The 17,091-nt window shown below is 50.7% G+C and overlaps 1 protein-coding gene across 4 annotated transcripts in view; it reads left to right on the forward strand.

The window, feature by feature from the left end:
* The window catches only part of PIGQ (phosphatidylinositol glycan anchor biosynthesis class Q), a 35,779-nt gene extending 21,201 nt beyond the window's left edge, over positions 1-14,578 (forward strand). For 3 of the 4 annotated variants that reach the window (XM_071571201.1, XM_071571198.1, XM_071571200.1), the window contains exons 7-11: positions 1,473-1,584; positions 4,272-4,352; positions 5,336-5,450; positions 9,822-9,883; positions 14,334-14,578. In XM_071571201.1, coding sequence (XP_071427302.1) covers positions 1,473-1,584; positions 4,272-4,352; positions 5,336-5,450; positions 9,822-9,883; positions 14,334-14,486 — 523 coding nt within the window. In that variant the 3' untranslated portion in view covers positions 14,487-14,578. The remainder of the gene's footprint in view (positions 1-1,472; positions 1,585-4,271; positions 4,353-5,335; positions 5,451-9,821; positions 9,884-14,333) is intronic. The other variant, XR_011699193.1, reaches the window with a different exon arrangement.
* The last annotated feature ends 2,513 nt before the right edge of the window (positions 14,579-17,091 follow it).

Raw genomic sequence — 17,091 nt, forward strand, 5'->3', positions numbered from 1 at the left:
CAGGAAGGGACAGCAGTCACCCACAGCACCTTGAGTTCCCACAGCCGGCTGAAGAATTTGCTGGTTCAGGTGCTGGTGAAGCCCAAGATCCCCTTCTGAAGCAAACCACAGAGTGAAATGAGAGCAGGCAAGTGTGTGCAGGCAGCCAGGGCAGGTGGGGCAGGTGCCACCACAGCAACACCCTCAGGTGTCAGGTCAGGGTGTGCAGGGAGAGCGTGGCCTCAGTCAGAGCCACAGGCAGGTGTGTCCCAGAGCCTGGGGGAGCTGTCCTGGGCACCCTCCTGCCCAGGGATCAGAGCACCCAGCTGTGTCTGTGGCCTGGGGGCACCCTGCCAATTCCCTGAAGCCCTTGGTGTTCCTCAAACCAGATTCCTCTCTTGGATAGAACTCCTTCTTCTGCTTTCACAAAGCTGATGTGAAATCTGAGCAGCCTCCACACCTTAGCCTGGTTTGCCAGCCTGGCTTTTGTAGCTCAGGCTTTCTCAGGCTCAGTTCTGCCCCACAGATTGGCCGTGTCCACTTTCTTTACATCCCTGGATGTTGGCATTTCTGCCCAGGGCTCTTTGTGCCTCTTCTCCATCCCAGGGGCTTTTTCTTCTCTGGTATTATTCCACAAAGGGATATCTCTCCCTTGTCACTCCAAGCTTCTCTCACCATTGCCTTTTTTCTGAGAGGGAAGTAACTCCAAGTGTGATAGCACCAAGTTCAGAAATCCTAATGAAGGGATGCAGTAGGGGACCACCAGCTGTTTTCTTGACCTCTTCCCACTCTTAAGGATGTTTGTAGCTGTGAATTACTAGAGAAGGCACAGGGGCTCCAGTCCTCTCCCTTGTCTCTGTGCTGAAGAGGGACAATTGCATTGCATTGACTCAAGGAAGGGATCAGACCTCGGGCAGCCCTGCCCTGGAAGGGTGGGAAGCAAGGGGAAGGGACAGACAGGAGCTGGGGACACAGGTGAGCTTGAGGGAATAAGCTTTTTGCTTCTTTTCATGGAATCATGGAGTGGTGTGAGTGGGAAGGGACCTTAAAGCTCATCCTGGTCCACCCCCTGCCATGGGCAGGGACACCTCCCACCAGCCCAGGTTGCCCCAAGCCCCATCCAATCTGGCCTTGGACACTTTCAGGGATGGGGCAACCGCAGCTTCTCTGGGCAACCTATGCCAGGCCCTCCACACCCTTTTGCTGCCAGGAAGGTGTTGCCATGGGGCTGATAATTGCTGCAGCCCCAGGATATGGCCTGGCCTTTGCCCTGCAGTGGCCCAGAGCTGGCTGCAGTAGCTCCTGTGCCAGGGTCAGCCCAAACACAGTGACTGAGCCATTAGTCTTTATCTGTGCCATTCTCAGTTGATCTCTTTGGCCACCCCACGTTCTGCAGCATCGGTGGGTGGTTGGGTGGGCACAGGGCTGTGAGGCTGTTTGGGGCTGGGGCTCAGAAGCTCACAGCTCTGCTGCAGAGTCTTCTCTTTGCTCAGGCTCTACTGCCTGAAGATCTACGGCCTGTCGTCTCTGTGGCGCCTGTTCCGGGGGAAGAAGTGGAACGTGCTCCGGCAGCGAGTGGATTCCTGCTCCTATGACTTGGACCAGGTAGTGCTGCAGGACCCTGCCCATGGCCATATGACCCCATCCTGCTTCAGCTGGCACTGAGACAGAAGCCATGGGAGGCTTTGTGGTGCCCAGAACAAGGACATGCCCTGACACTGCATCCGTGGCTCTTCTGTGCCCCCCAGTGCCCTTTCCCTCCCCTTCCCTGCAGCAACCCCTTCCCTTCTCTGCAGCAACCCTCCCCTTCCCTTTCCTCTCCTCCCCTTCCCTCCTCTGCCCTTCTCTCCTCTTCTCCCCTTCCCTTTCCTCTCCTCCCCTTCCCTCCTCTGCCCTTCTCTCCTCTTCTCCCCTTCCCTTTCCTCTCCTCCCCTTCCCTCCTCTGCCCTTCTCTCCTCTTCTCCCCTTCCTTTCCTTTCCCTTCCCAAACCTCCCCTTCTCAAACCTTCCCTTCCCAACCTTCCCTTCCCAAACTTTCCTTTCCCAAACCTTCCCTTCCCAAACCTCCCCTTCAAAAACTTTTCCTTCTCAAACCTTCCCTTCCCAACCCTCCCGTTCCCTGGTGCTGTCCCCCAGCCCTGCCCGGCCCCGGGGCTGCGGTGGGCGCTGCCGCTGCCGCAGCTCCCGGAGCCAGGAGCGGGAATGGGGGAGGGCTGGCGGTTTGGGAAGTGGTGCCCAGCGGTGTTGCCACAGTAACAGCCGTGGCAGCGCTGCTATTAAAGGCCCGGCTTCATTCACGTTCTGCTGGAGCGGGGCCCGCCCGCTCTCACTCTCAGAGGCAGCTTCTTGTCAAAGGCTGGAAGCTCTTTTTAGTTTCTGAAATGCTACACAAACGTCCAGCAGAGCCTGAACTGCTCCTACACTGGCAGCTGCAACATCACTGCAATAATACAATATTACTTGGAAACTTCCAGGGTCGGTGCCTCTCTCCATTACAACAGATAACCCTGAGCTTCCTGCACCACAGTGGAGCTGGTTCTGTTCCTCTGGAGATGAAAACCCTCCGTGCCAGGCTTGGTCCCTGTGTGCTTTGAGGAGAATTGGTTTGGCACTTCTGGCTTCATCCTGCTGCTCTGGAGACCAGTGGGAATTGTGTCATTAGCTGGGGAGGAAGAGACATTCAAAGCAGACCTTAAAAGACCTTGGGAGGGTTAAGCAACTGCAGTGGAGTGACAGAGGAGGGGAGAAACAACTGCTGTGAGGAGAATGGGTTGGGTTGGGATCTATTCCTGGTTCCAAGTCTAAAGCTGGGATGCTGATCCTCCTCTAGGACAGTGCTGGTGGTTCTTTTCTCTCGGAATACCCTACAGCCATGATCCCTTTGTGCAGAGGTGACAGTGCCCTGTGCTCCTGGGGATGATCCCTCTTTGCAGAGGTGGCAGTGCCCTGTGCTCCTGGGGATGATCCCTTTGTGCAGAGGTGGCAGTGCCCTGTGCTCCTGGGGATGATCCCTCTTTTCAGAGGTGACAGTGCCCTGTGCTCCTGGGGATGATCCCTTTGTGCAGAGGTGACAGTGCCCTGTGCTCCTGGGGATGATCCCTTTGTGCAGAGGTGGCAGTGCCCTGTGCTCCTGGGGATGATCCCTTTGTGCAGAGGTGGCAGTGCCCTGTGCTCCTGGGGATGATCCCTCTTTGCAGAGGTGGCAGTGCCCTGTGCTCCTGGGGATGATCCCTCTTTGCAGAGGTGGCAGTGCCCTGTGCTCCTGGGGATGATCCCTCTGTGCAGAGGTGGCAGTGCCCTGTGCTCCTGGGGATGATCCCTTTGTGCAGAGGTGGCAGTGCCCTGTGCTCCTGGGGATGATCCCTCTGTGCAGAGGTGGCAGTGCCCTGTGCTCCTGGGGATGATCCCTTTGTGCAGAGGTGGCAGTGCCCTGTGCTCCTGGGGATGATCCCTTTGTGCAGAGGTGGCAGTGCCCTGTGCTCCTGGGGCCTCCGTCTTCTGGAATTGGTGACTGGAACTTGAAGAGTCAGGTCCCTATTTGTCGTAGATGTGCATTTCTCCCAGCTGGAATTAGTTAGACTTAGACCAACTGGACTGGCCCAGAATAAAAATAACTTTTCCTGTGGGTGGTGGAGATAATGACACCTGCTTTCCATGGATTTTTTTCTCCTTCATCCACTGAATATTGCTCCCCCCACCCCAGTAGCTCCAGCCTCTTCCTCTCTCCCGGTTTCCCTCTGAGGAATAGGCAGAATTCCTGTGGCTAGTGCCTCAGGGAATGTTTGTCAGCCAAATTCTGCCAGCTTTTCAGCAGCTGCCCACTCTGCTAAAACAAGGAGGAACAAAAGTACTTGTCAATTCTCTACAAAATTCCTCTCCAAATTTCCTCTTCTTTGTTCCTTTCCATGTTTTTCTGCTAAAAACTGACCAATGGCTCTAAAACTTTTGGAGACAGGGAGGGACAAATGGCAAGATCATGTAAGCCTTGTTTCCTAAGGAAGCTGGGCTGAAATAGGAAATCTTGAGTGTTCTCTACAAAGGAAAAGTGCTGTCAGAGTCCAGCTTTTATTTATCTTCCTAAACAAACTCCCATAATGGGGAGCCTTCTAAAAGGGTCCAGTGAAAGGAGAAATACTGAAAATGTCCCAGGTAGCATCATCATTCACATAGCCATTAATAGAACACATAAAGGAGTCCTGCAAACTTCCATTGCCTCACAGACTCTATTTTTATTTGTGATGTGTTTTATTTTGCCACAGCTCTGCTCATGATTGTGTTTCCTTTTTCCCTAGTTATTTATTGGCACTTTGCTGTTCACCATCCTGCTGTTCCTCCTGCCTACAACTGCACTGTATTATTTGGTGTTTACTCTGGTAAGATTTAACCCTTGGAACAAGTCAAATACTCTCTTCTGAGACAGTAAAAATGGTTTCCTAGATATTTATTCTCATCCATAAAGAAAATATAAATGTTGGGTGTCCTAGGAAGGATTCTCACATAGCTCATGTTGGCCAAGCAAGTCTAATTCAGGATGCATGTTTGTGTTTCTCCAAAGGGAATTCCCAGCAAATCCAGGCCAGCAGGACAAACTGTTTCCCATTCTTTCTCTCAGAGGTGGTTTTTTTATCTTTCCATCCCATGTCTGAGGTGACAGCCCCTGTGGTTTGATCCAGAACTTTTTTCCAGGGAACTAATTTCTGTGTTAGATGTCCTCATCCAGGCTTTGCTCAGGGGCTGGGATTTCTTTTTCTTTCCTTCCTCCACCATGACCAGTCCTCTCTGAGGCCTGCCCAGAGCCAAATTTTCCACACACAGTGGCCATCACATGCTTTCAGCAGCTTTTTTGAGCCTTCTCTTTTCAGATGAGCTTGGCAGCAAAAAAACAACTGCAGTGTGACCAAAGGAGGTGCTTTAATCCAGGACAGAAAACATGGAGCAGGGAGCTCATTCCTGCCTGCTCTTGCTTAGACTCCAGTGGGGTTTCTTCAGGCAGAAATAAGCTACTTCAGCTCACTGGTGGAGAGGGAAAAGTTGACATTCACTTGTACATGTTGATGGAGTTGACTAGAAATGGGAGAATTTGGGTTTCTTTTTCAACTGTGACTGTTGAAACCAGAATAAATCCCATGTCCTTGCAGGTCTCCAGCCATAGGAGCTTCATTCCAGTTCTGCCCTTAAGCTGAGATTGCTGAGGATCCTCAGGCAGGGTCTGAATGCTCAGCCCTTCTAGACATCAAAGCCACATTGGGAGGCCTGAGCTTAGCTCACAGCAGTGTCAGATCCCAGCTCACCTTGTGAATTCCCAGGTGTTCCATCTCCTTATTCCTGAGATTTCCTGTTGAACTGTGTCTCGCAGCTCCGGTTGCTGGTGGTGGTTGTGCAGGGCCTGATACACTTGCTCGTGGACCTGATCGACTCTCTGCCTTTCTACTCCCTCCTCCTCCGGCTCTGCAGGTCCTACAGACTCGCAGGTGGGTCCTTCAGCTCTGCCCCTGCAGCAGCCCAAGCATTTTGCATTACACATTTACTTCTGATGCCCTGGGTCACTCCTGAATAGAAAGATGCAGTAGGGACAGGGAGGAAACTGAGGCTTGAGTCATGCAGGTGTTCCTGCTGTTAACCAATTCCTGCAAGGAGCGGGGTGAGGATGTCAGTGGAAAGAAATCTGATGCTGGACCAGAATCAGGAGCACCTTTACAAAGCCTGTGGCAACTATAAGTGACATCCAAACAAGCATCATATGAGTGAGTTCATCTTCTGTTCCAGTTCTAGACTACCAGGTCAGATAAAACTGCTGGGAGTCAAACATGGCATGTATCTGTGTCAGAGCAGGGTCAGGTTGGATCTCAGGAAAAGGTTCTTCCAGAGGGTGGTGGGCACTGACCAGGCTCCCCAGGGCAGTGGGCACGGCCCCAAGGCTGCCAGAGCTCCAGGAGTGTTTGGATGACCCTCTGGGGCACAGGATGGGATTGTTGGGATGTCTGTGCAGGGCCAGGAGCTGGACTTGATCCTTGTGGATCCTTCCAGCTCAGGATATTCCACGATTCTATGAATCAAAGTGTTAACCTTAGAGGTCTGGGCTCTGGAACAAGCCAAAACACAAAAATACTTGGGAAACCTGCTGTTCCAAAGGGCTGGATCTACAGTGGCAGTGAATCCATGGAGCTGTTTCAGTTCTGTGCTGACCTGACCAAATGGAGCCCTGAGCTGAGGTGTTTGGACTAATGTCCAAAGCTCTGGACAGAGTTCAAGTGACCATTGTCTTTTTGAGACTGATCTGTCAGCATTGTGAACCAGTCATTGTTTTTCCACTCTGGGTAACCATAAACCATGGCTGGCACCAGAGAAAGGGCTCATTTTGGAATGGGTTTGGCTGTCCCACCTGTGGTTGATCTAGTTACAGCCAAGCACATCTGAATAGTTATCTCCCATCTATTTAAAGTGTGCAGCAGGAATGTCACACAGGAGAAAGAGCTTGATCATCACTAAACCATGGCTAGACATCAAAGACAGGGGGAGCTTGAGGCAACTTCCCAGCTTTGTCTGTTGGAGTGGTGCCAGGCTCAGTGTTGGGAGGGTAGAGCTGAGCCATGTTTCCAACTCTGCCTTCAGCAGAGTTCCTATGAATTTCCTGGCAGAAAGTTCTTAAGCCTTCACAGCCATCTTTGGGGAGACACTGCTGAAGAAAACTGAGCCAGTGACCAGCAGGACATAGGGCAGAGGGGAATCTGGTCCCCACTGAGAGATGGATCTCTGTTTTGTCCCAGAAGTGTTCACGAAACAACTGGACGTGGCACTCAGTGATATGGTTTGGTTGATATGGTGGTGTCCAGTAAAAGGCTGGACTTGATGGTTTTGGAGGTCTTTTCCAACCTCTGTGATCCTGTGTGAGGCTGCACATTCCCATCCATCCTGGAATGCTGCTCATTCTTGCTCAGCCAGGTCCCTGCTGCAGGGTACCCAGGCACAGGGTTGTCTTCCCATCTGAGCTGAAGTGACACTGCAATGCTGCCTGTGAGGTATAGAGGCAGCTCTGAGCATTTCTCCAGCCTGTAGTCCTGCCCCACCACAAAAACATGGGATTGCAACAGGAACAGATGGAGCAGTTGAATCTAATTCAAAGGACTTCAGAGGACACATCTCCTGGTGTCCTCACTGCTTGGGTTCTGCCTCCTTTTCTTACCAGAGCTTGGATAGCACATCCTCTGGCATGTGCAATGGCAGCTGATTTTACAGGCACCATCAAGATGGTTCTACCAACATGAATGGATAGTTTTTCCTGTCAGGAAGAGATTAGTGTCATGATTAAGTTCAACTCAGTTCACTCATGGCATCTGGTCTCCAAGTTTTTTCACTGAAGAAGACCTAGAGGGCTGCAGAGGGACCTTTTGCAAGGACAAGCAGTGACAGGACAAGGGGGAATGGCCTTAAGCTGAAAGAGGGTAGATTTAGATTGGATATTGGGAAAAAATCCTTCTCTGTGAGGGTGGCCAGCCCCTGGCACAGGTTGCCCAAAGAAGCTGTGGCTGCCCCATCCCTGGAAGTGGCCAAGGCCAGGTTGGACAGGGCTTGGAGCAACCTGGGCTGGTGGAAGGTGTCTCTGCCCATGGCACAGGGTGGAACCAGATGCCTTTTAAGGTCCTTCCCACCCAAACCACTCCATGATTCCATGACTCAGTCTCTGAATCGACAAAATACCCCAGTGATGAAGCTGGGGTAGGTGAATGGTCTATCCACACACCACAAACTAAATCCATATTTGCTTCCCACACATCCAAAGTGAAATGTTTCTGACTTTAAAAGGCCCTTTGTCCATCTCTCAACTGATGTCCTCTTTGCAGGAGTTCTGTCCACCTGCTGTCAGCTCAAGAGGTGCCACCTTGGCTGGGGTGTGGATTCATGGCTTGAAGGAAAGCATGGCAAGGAGCTTTGGGGGTCTCAGGCTGCCCACATACAGATTACCAACGTGCTGTTTGACTGTGAACAGCCAGTTCATTTCCTTTGCACTTCTCTGTCCCAATATTCACACCCCAGAGGTTGGGACAGGTTTTGGCAGGGTTCTGTAGGACTTGCCATGCTGCTGTCTCCATGATTAGTGGCATACAAACAAGCATGAGCTTGCTTTAGTGTGCTATCCTGTGAAACAAAGCAAAAGAGTTCATGTCCTGGCCTCTCTTGTGCCACTGATGGTGTCTTTGTACAAAAAGCAGAACCCTGAGCTCTGGAGTTGGCTGGAAATCATGGAACAGATGTGGGTTCTTCTCTGCTGGAATGACCTGCATAAGGCTGAGCCTTCCTGCTCTTCCTTTAGTAATAGCCTTATTTTTGCATATGTTTTCAGAGAAGTTTAAGACTCTGGAGCAATTAAGTGATGTAATGAAGGGATTGCTGCCTGCAGCTGCAAAGGGACATGTGTGGCCACGACCTGCAGAACAGCACTGGCTGCTCTGCTGGACTGTGGCAGGACAAGGCTGCAGAGTGCTCAGCCACAGACCTGAACCTTCACTGCCTGCTTGTGCCAGACTCTCCCTGATAAATTCTGCCTGAAAATAGTTCCTGGCGTGGCTCAGACACTTCCTTTTAGCCACAGCTCTGTGATCACATTGAACACTTTGTCATCCAGCACAGTTGAGGCCCAGGGTACTCAAACATCTATTTGAGGCCACTGGAGGAGCCCAAGTTTCAATATAACCCAGCAAAATTCTGATAAATCCCTCCTGTCTGGGACAGATTTGAGCATTTAAGATTTGGGTAGAGAGTTTAAACCAGAGCTCTGTGCTAGAGAAGAGAGTTCTCTCCCAGGAGTGAACTGTATAATTTTAATTGATCCAAAGCTCAAGGAAAAAGAGAAAACACTTTAATTTTTAAATGTGCAGGAGTCACAGAGATACTGTAGTGGTGGGGCTTACACAGGTCTTATTTGTTTGTACTCCTGAGTCAGTATTTGATCTGTGATGCATCACTTTTGTTATTCGTGTCTCAACTTTTTACCTGCAAAAAGGAGTAACAGGGACACACTTGGCTGGTACAGGTTTGCAGAGGTGGATTGGCTTTATTTCTGTGAACTAATCCGAGATCTTTCAAAGAGAATTGCTTCTCTAGTCCTAGTTGTTACCTTTGTTTGAAACATTGCATTAAATGGTCATGTGCACCATGTCACCCTTGGAAATCTTCCCTGTTTATCTGAACAGTATTGGCAGTGAGGCAGATCCAAGAGGAAACAGAGTAGTGGCAGGTTTGCTGGGATTAGTAGCCTGTTAAAACACATGGATGCTGGGATTAATGGGCAGGAATTGCTCTGGAATGTTTTCCTGCCTCTACTCAGCCCTCCCTCAGCCTGAGCCAGGGGCAGATTTGCACCTTTACTGGATCCACAGGAGCACAGGTTAAAGGTGAGCTCTCTGCCTGCTCTTAACGTGGAGTTCCCATTCTGATGGAAGTCTGGGGAAAGAGAAAGGGTTTCCCAGTGCCTTTGTCATTCTCAGGTGTGGCTGGCTGATTTCTGGACTTTGTACTGGCTTTAGCACCGTGTTCTCAGGCTGGAAGTCAGAGGGGCTGCTTTTAGTGGAGCTGAGGGAAACACATCATGTGTCATTAGGCTGAAAGAGCTCTGAGAGAATCCTGTTGGAAGGGGGGGGAGTTCCCAAATGCACAAAGGCTGCAGGCAGTTTCCAGGGAATCAGCACTCAGACAGCAGCACTGGGCATCAAATGGTGTGAACCACAGAATGTCCTGAGTGGGAAAGGGCCCACAGGGATGATCAAGTGCAGCTCCTGGCTCTGCACAGAACAGTCCCAAGAATTCCACCATGGACTGGCTTTCCTTGTTTTGTGTCTTTGCAGCTGGAGTGAAGTTCAGAGTCCTGGAGCAGCAGGATGGAAAACCTCTGCGGCTCCTTATGCAGGTAAGGCCTTGGTGCTCTCTGTGACAGTTCCTGCCACTCCCCTCAGGGTGACCTCAGGCACGTGATTTGACTCTTGGGGCTGGTCCTATGTGGGGCCAGGAGTTGGACTTGATGATTCTTGTGAGTCCCTTCTGACTCAGCATATTCTGTGACCCCACAGTCCTTTCCTCTCCTGTGGCAGTTCTGAAGCTGCTCCCACTGAAAGGCTCCACTTAAAACATACCAGTCGTAAAGTGCTGGAACAAGGGAAATGATTCCCCATTGCCATGGCTGGGCTGCTGCTCTCTGTGCTGTTTGGTGCCCTGCTCAAGTCCTCTGTTTGGAGGACATGCAGTGTCCTGGATAGTGTGAGGGGAAATGAAGGAGGAGAAGGGGAGGCAGGAGAAACATGGAGCTGGATTTGAGGCTTCATGTCATTGTCACCTCCTGGCTCTGGGCAGCTTCCCCTGGGTAATTGCAGAGCACTGAGAGAAGCAAAAGGAGACAGTTAAAGCATCCAGAATGAAGCACCAGGAAAAGTCTTCCCCTCCAGATGTGGTGAAAAGCCTTGGCTGCTCCCCAATGCCAGCAGGATGAGAACCTGAGCCTGGACAGAGGGAAGGGCCTCCTGCTTTTCCCTGAGTTGCTCTGGGGAGGTGCACAGGCAAAGCTCACCTGTGCTTTTGTAACCCTGCATTTCTAAACTCTGACATCAGAGATACTAAAGAAAATTATTTTCTGAAAAGAAATGAGATGGTAGTAGCAGGGAAGTTCTCCTTATGCTTTCAGGAGTGACATTTCCATTTCCTGACCCAGCAGGAATTACAGCCATATCCCAGGGTGGTTTTTCTTGCTCTGTGCATCCTAAGAGGGGAAGCTGCAAGTAGCAAAGCACTTATAAAACACTTGGACACTGGGGGAGTGTGTGGGAAGGAATTAACTGCAGCTTCCCAGTTCCCTTGCTTTTTCCATCGTGGCTCCAGCCCTGTTTCCAAAGGGCAGGCCAGCAGGGAACCAGCACAGCAGCTATCAGCAATTCCAGAGGGAATCCCTTCAACAGGGCAAATCTAGCATTCCCTAAACATGCTGTACTCCCAGTTCCTGCCTTTCAGTGGGATAGTGGTGTAAGAACCAAATTCCATCATCTTCCATGGCCAGAGGACTCCATAAAAAGGAACCCAGAGACCAGAGCTGAGGCACAGGAGCCAATGACAGAGGCTTTGGCATCAGTGTGTGTGTGTATGAGCTGGATGGCACCTCCAGAGGGAAAAGATCCCAACTTAAAGAGCAGAGCCAGTGAGTCATGTGACTGTGATGAATTTTCCTTGGACCACTGCAGGGAGATCCATTTGCTATTTGGAATATAGCACAAGTCATCATCTGGAGAGGTGGAAGTGCTTCAGTGGATGTCTGTCCTGGCCTTCTGTTCAAATAATAATGAGCAGGAGTCAGGAAAGGCACTTTTTCACTCTCTTTGTGCTGGTGGAAATGAAAAGTGGGCCTGTGTCAGAAATCTGCTGAGTATCCCACTTTCTGATAGGCCTTTGGAGAGGACAATTGAAAAAGCTTATTTTTAAGTGACATGCTAAAATTCCTATTTATTGTATGAGGTGATGTGTCTTTCTAGAAATTTCCCAGCGGCTTTGCCCCCTCTCCATGTAGCTCTGCTGGAGCTGTGCATGATGGAAATAAGGTAGTTTGCATGGAGCTGTGCCTGAAATAATTGAAGCAGTAGGTGACTGATACATTCAGAGCTGTCCTTTGGGACACTGGTAATGGATTAGAAATCAATAATTCTGGGTCTGAGCATTCCCATCCACCTCATGGTTCAGCCAAGTGATTACTTTAGATTTTTAAGATAATGCCACTGGAATGCAAAGTCCAGACACAGGGGGTGTGGAGGACAGGGAATGATATTTCCATTCCAAATGCTACTTAATATTCTCCAGGAAGTCTTACATAGGTCACTGTTTTCATTAGTGTTTAAAATAATTTCTTTTGATGCATAAGAAGGAATATTTCTGGCACTGTGGCTCAGCTGAACTGATAGCCCAGGAAGGACTGGCTTTGAGCTGAAGGAGGGAAGGTTTGGATGGGATATTGGGAAGAAATTCCTCCCTGTGAGGGTGGGCAGGCCCTGGCACAGGTTGCCCAGAGAAGCTGTGGCTGCCTCATCCCTGGAAGTGTCCAAGGCCAGGTTGGACAGGGCTTGGAGCAACCTGGGCTGGTGGGAGGTGTCCCTGCCCATGGCAGGGGGTGGAATGAGATGAGCTTTGAGGTCTCTCCAAACCCAAACCAGTCTGGGATTCTCTGATTTTATGATTTTAGGACAGGTCGAGTTTGATCCATCCATTACCTAATGCAGGAACTGTCACCTTTCCCAGCAACTGCTTTGAAAATTGCAGCAGAGGAAGGGAAAGGGGAACAGCTCCATTAGGACGGGAAGGATGGATGTTCCACCAGGGTCTGTCATAGCTTTGAACCAAAGAACTTGCATGAAGGGAACTCCTGTTGGCACCTCACCAATAAATCAGTTTTGCCACTTTATTTCCGTTTTTAACAGGAGAGGTAGAGCCATGTGTTGCTCTGGGGGTAACTCCATCCCTGGACAGTTTTTCTAGGGAAATGTTGGTATCCACACTCTGCCTGGAGATGCTTCTCCATGAGGAATGTTGTGTCCAAACCTTCCAGCCCACAGAGCCAGAGTCAGAGGAGCACACACTGTGTGTGTCCCTTGCAGAGCACCAGTTCCTGTCCTCCCCCAGCATGTTTGCACTTAAAGCAGACTGGTTTGCCTTCAGTGGGGGAATGGGCAGGAACAGTTACTCAGGTTTTACTGCTATCTGTCCTGGGGACGTGTTTCTTTGGCCTTTTTTTTCCTATTTTTTTCCCCCTGCAAGCTGCTGCCCTGGCCTTTTCCCAAACTTCGTAGGGATGCTTCTGTGTCCTGGCATTTCCCCTTCTGCTTCAGCCATGTTGCACTTTGAAACTAATTTGACAAAGATCTCCAGGACTAATGAACTCTCTGCTCAACCCCCCTTTCCCAGAGCTCCATCCCTGCAGGTTCTGCCCCTTGCTCTGTGAACACCAGAAGGCTGAGGCAAGCTGGTGGTATGGGCAAACTCCTGGAAAACTGCATGTTCTTCACTGGACAAAAGAAATATTCACCTTTGACCAAGTAGTGACTCTCTGTGTGGTTTTTGCTGCCTCTCTTTCCTTTTTGTGGCTGGATTTTCTGCTGTGAATTACAGTCTCTTTTCTTGGAGCTGCTGGCTTGATTCCTGCAGGGCTGGGCCCTTTCACTAGAGGATGTCCTTCCACTTCTCCCCACTGTCCAAGCTTCCTCTACCTCTGTTATCCCCCTTCCCCACAGTCTGTTTTCTGAGCCCCACCATTTCTGTGCAACCCTTTTGCTCTTTTGGAGACAATCTCTTGCTGTGCAACCTTTTGTTGCATCAGATCTTGGCCACACTGGATCCACCCTGTGGACTTCACCTGTCTCCCTGCCCTGAACGCTTCCCTGGGATGAGCTTTTCCAAGGTCTGATGTGCTTCTGCCACCCCTCACCCAGCTGATGTCCCTGTCTGCCTCCCCATCTTCAAAAGGTCAATACAGCAACTTAGTGACCATAGTCAGAGCTTTTATAGGCACAGACTTGGGTGGTGATTGAAACCAAAGGAAAAAAGATGAACTCAGCCAAGGAGACCTAATTTAAAATGGTCATTTCCAATAGGGAAAATGGTAGTTACTTTGGAGTGTGATCCTGTCCTGCTGGGACTCAGTTCCACTGGGTGAGTATCAGATGATACCAGATTTAAATGAAAGCACAGCTGTGGGCTGAGGGCTCATGTGACATCTGGCTTCACTGGCTCATTCCAGAGGAGTTCCTGAGAGTCCCAGTGCATCCCCCATGGAGTATGAGTTGTAGGTTTAGGTTAGATATTGGGGAAAATTTTTTCATGGAAAGGGTAGTCAGGCCCTGGCACAGCTGCCCAGGGCAGTGGTGGAGTCCCCATCCCTGGAGGTGTTCAAAACACAGGTGGATGTGGCACCTGGGGACATGGTCAGCAGTGGCCTTAGCAGTGCTGGGTTAAAGGTTGGACTTGAGGGTCTTAAAGGTCTTTTCCAACCTAAGCCATTCCATGACTGATTCAATCCCTGTCTGCTGTCTCTGCAGCCACTACCACCCCCTCACACAGCCAGGGGACAGTCCCAACCCATGTGTGACGTGTGTCCCTCTCCTTCCACCAGCACTTTTGCTGCCTCTCTGCTTGGAGATGGTTCTGATAACACCCCTTGCCATCCCCATTTGTTGCTGTTGGGGACATTGTAGAAGAACAAACCACCTTAGCAAGCCAGGCAGGGATTCTGGTGCTTCATGAGCAGAGGCTGGTGCTGTGCAGAAGCTGCTCTTGCCCTCCCTGAGCTTCTCACCACGTTTCCCTTGCTCCTGCCCCTGTGTCTCCCACAGATCAACCCTCTCTCCTACGGTGCTGTGGTACAGACGTACAGGCTGCCCACCTACAGCTGCTACCCCAAGGACTCCTGGGCATCTCTCTGCAAGAAGCTGTTCCTTGGAGAGCTGATCTACCCTTGGAAACACAAAGGAGAGAAGCAGGACTAAAGACAGTGAAAGACCTTGAGAACTTAGCCAGAAAACCACACTGAATCCTAATGCTTTTGGGACCAAAGGCTTCTCAGAGTCAACAAGTGCTACATCCCTTTAAATAGATTTTGGTAACATGAGAGGGGCTGAATTTTTAAAGGCAAGTATTTTTAAATATTATTTTTCAACTTTCCTCTTCCCCTACATTGTGTTTGTACAATATGCTAGTGATTATTTTGGAAGCAAAGGTTAAACCCGTCAGTGCCTCGTGAAAGCAGCACTCGGTGTCATCGAGGAAGCAGCTCCCAAATGGCTTGGGGATGAATTCCTCCCTCCACGTTGGCTCACAGAGCCATATTGAAGCAGCCCCTGGGCTGGCTCAGAGCCAGTGCTGAGGTGCATTAGGTCAAAGGGTGTTTTGGACCTTTTATAGTTCAGCCTTCAAGCGGATCAAACACAGGGTGGAGGATTGGCTTGTAAAGTCACACACTGAGAACTGAATTCAGGTTGCTTGGGGTCAGAGGATATTTATTCTTTTCCCTTTGGGAGGGCTTGGATTCACCACCACTGCAGCACCAGAGAAGGTGTTAAGCACAGGAACAGGGTGCTTGTGGGTCTCATCTACATTGTTTTCCAGAGCAAACAGTGTTTTGTGGAGAGCTGAGCCCTGGGCTGACACTGGAGCTGAGTATGGAGCCCATGGCCTCAGACCGACCCTGAGATGAGCTCAGTTGGTTAAACTCGGTGCTAATAAAGCCAGGCTCAGGGGTTCCATCCCCTATATGGGCCATTCACTAAAGAACTGAACTCCTTGTGTGTCCCTTCCAGTTCAGAGTATTCTGAGATTCTGTGACTGCTCAGGTGTGTGTAGCCATGAGCCCCAGGAGCTCTGGGCTCTGCCAAGGCTCAGAGCTCTGCAGTCCCAGTGTGAGGTCACACAGCTTTGCTGAGTGCAGCTCTGGCTGGGGCTGTGCTGGGGAGGCCCAGCCCAGCTCCTTGCCCAGCCCAGGCAGCTTGGGGCAGGCTGTGCTGCACCCCTGACAGGGTCAGTGCTTCCCTGTTTCCCAGGGCTCCAGTGAGACCCTCCTCAAGGGGTCCCTCATTTTGCAGTTACTGATAGTCAAGGAGCTTTTGAAGCTGTCTCAGCTATGAGACATTTGAAGCCACTTCTTTCCCTGAAAATACAGGGCCATGGTCTAGTGGAAGGTGTCCCTGCCCATGGCAGGGGGTGGAATGAGATGAATTTCAGTTCCCTTCCAACCCAGACCCTTCTGTGATTCCATGATTTGGCTTAGGGGAGTTTCCTTTGAATACACCTCCACAGTGCAGCAGTGCTTGGGGTTTTGTATCCTGGTCTCATTTTGGTGTCTCCTATTCCCTGCCTTGGGGAGAATATCTGTGCACAGGAGGGTTGTGTCCCACTGGGTGCTCTGTGGTTGTGTACCCATTTACACACAGTCCTTACCCAAACTGTGCTTCCTCTGGCTCTGCTGGCTCCTCTGCCCCAGCTCCAGTGAGGGTGCAGTGTCACTGTACCCTGCCTTGCACACCCACATGGCTGTGTTAACTGGCAGGGGAGGGCTGTGCTGGGTCTGCTCCCTTTCCTCTGGCTGTCCAAGGAACCAAGGATGGAGAGCAGCAGGATGTGCTGTGGCTGCAGCACTCAGCCCTTCTCTGGAGGGCTGCCTGTGTATCCCACTGGGAGTTCTGGGGGCAAGGCAGGGTGCCCTGGGCTTTAGGAGTCTTCAGTCAGCACTTCCAGGGGCAGGATAAGAGTTTCCTACCCCAGCCCTGTGTCTCATCCATGTGCTGGGGGCTGTCACAGAAGAGAAGGGTTAGGGCCCCATTGCTTTAGGATGTCCCTGGCCAGATACACTTGAGTTGTCTGGAGCCCTTCATGGTGCAGCCACTGCTCTCCAGTCACAGCCTGCTCAGGAGAAAGGGAAGCTCTGCAGGTAGGTGCTTGGTCCAGACATTCCTTTGCAGGCAAATCTCCAAGGCCTTTGAGGTTTCTTAGGGAGACTGTGAGGCAGGACTACATGGACACTGCTCCCAAAGGATATCCTGTTACCTCATTCTGGGAAGAAGGGCACATCACTCAGAAAAGGCAACGTGGCAGAGGCTTCTCATCACCATCTGCCACTGCAGGCTCTGGGTGGGACATCCCTGCCTGCAGGAGCTGGAGAGATCCTGTTCCTCCTTGATGATCCATGCTGGAAACTTCTGTACAAATACAGCACCTTCTTCTCTTGGAATATCACTGCCCAGGTATTTCTCTGCAGTCCAGGTGGGAATAACTCCAGACTGTGATGCATTTAGTGGATGAATGGTCTGAAGAACGTTTCTCACTCAGCTGAATTCAGCCACGGAGCCCCTTCCTCGCCTGGCTCTCAGCAGGGCAGGTTTACACGTTACCTCCCTCTCATCTTTTCACTGGAGCTACTAAATGATACCCTCTGGTTCCTCCCACACCTGCACAGTTCAGTTCACTGACTGCTGTGAGAGACTTCATTATTTTGATCTTGTGAAAATAATGTTCCTAATATCCTGGCTTTTCAAATCTTTCTGTGGGACCAGACAGTTCATTTGGGATCAAGTGACCTGAAAGCCCCAGAGACAGCAC

Source organism: Pithys albifrons, chromosome 16, assembly GCF_047495875.1.
Source record: "Pithys albifrons albifrons isolate INPA30051 chromosome 16, PitAlb_v1, whole genome shotgun sequence".
Taxonomy (NCBI): Eukaryota; Metazoa; Chordata; class Aves; order Passeriformes; family Thamnophilidae; genus Pithys; species Pithys albifrons.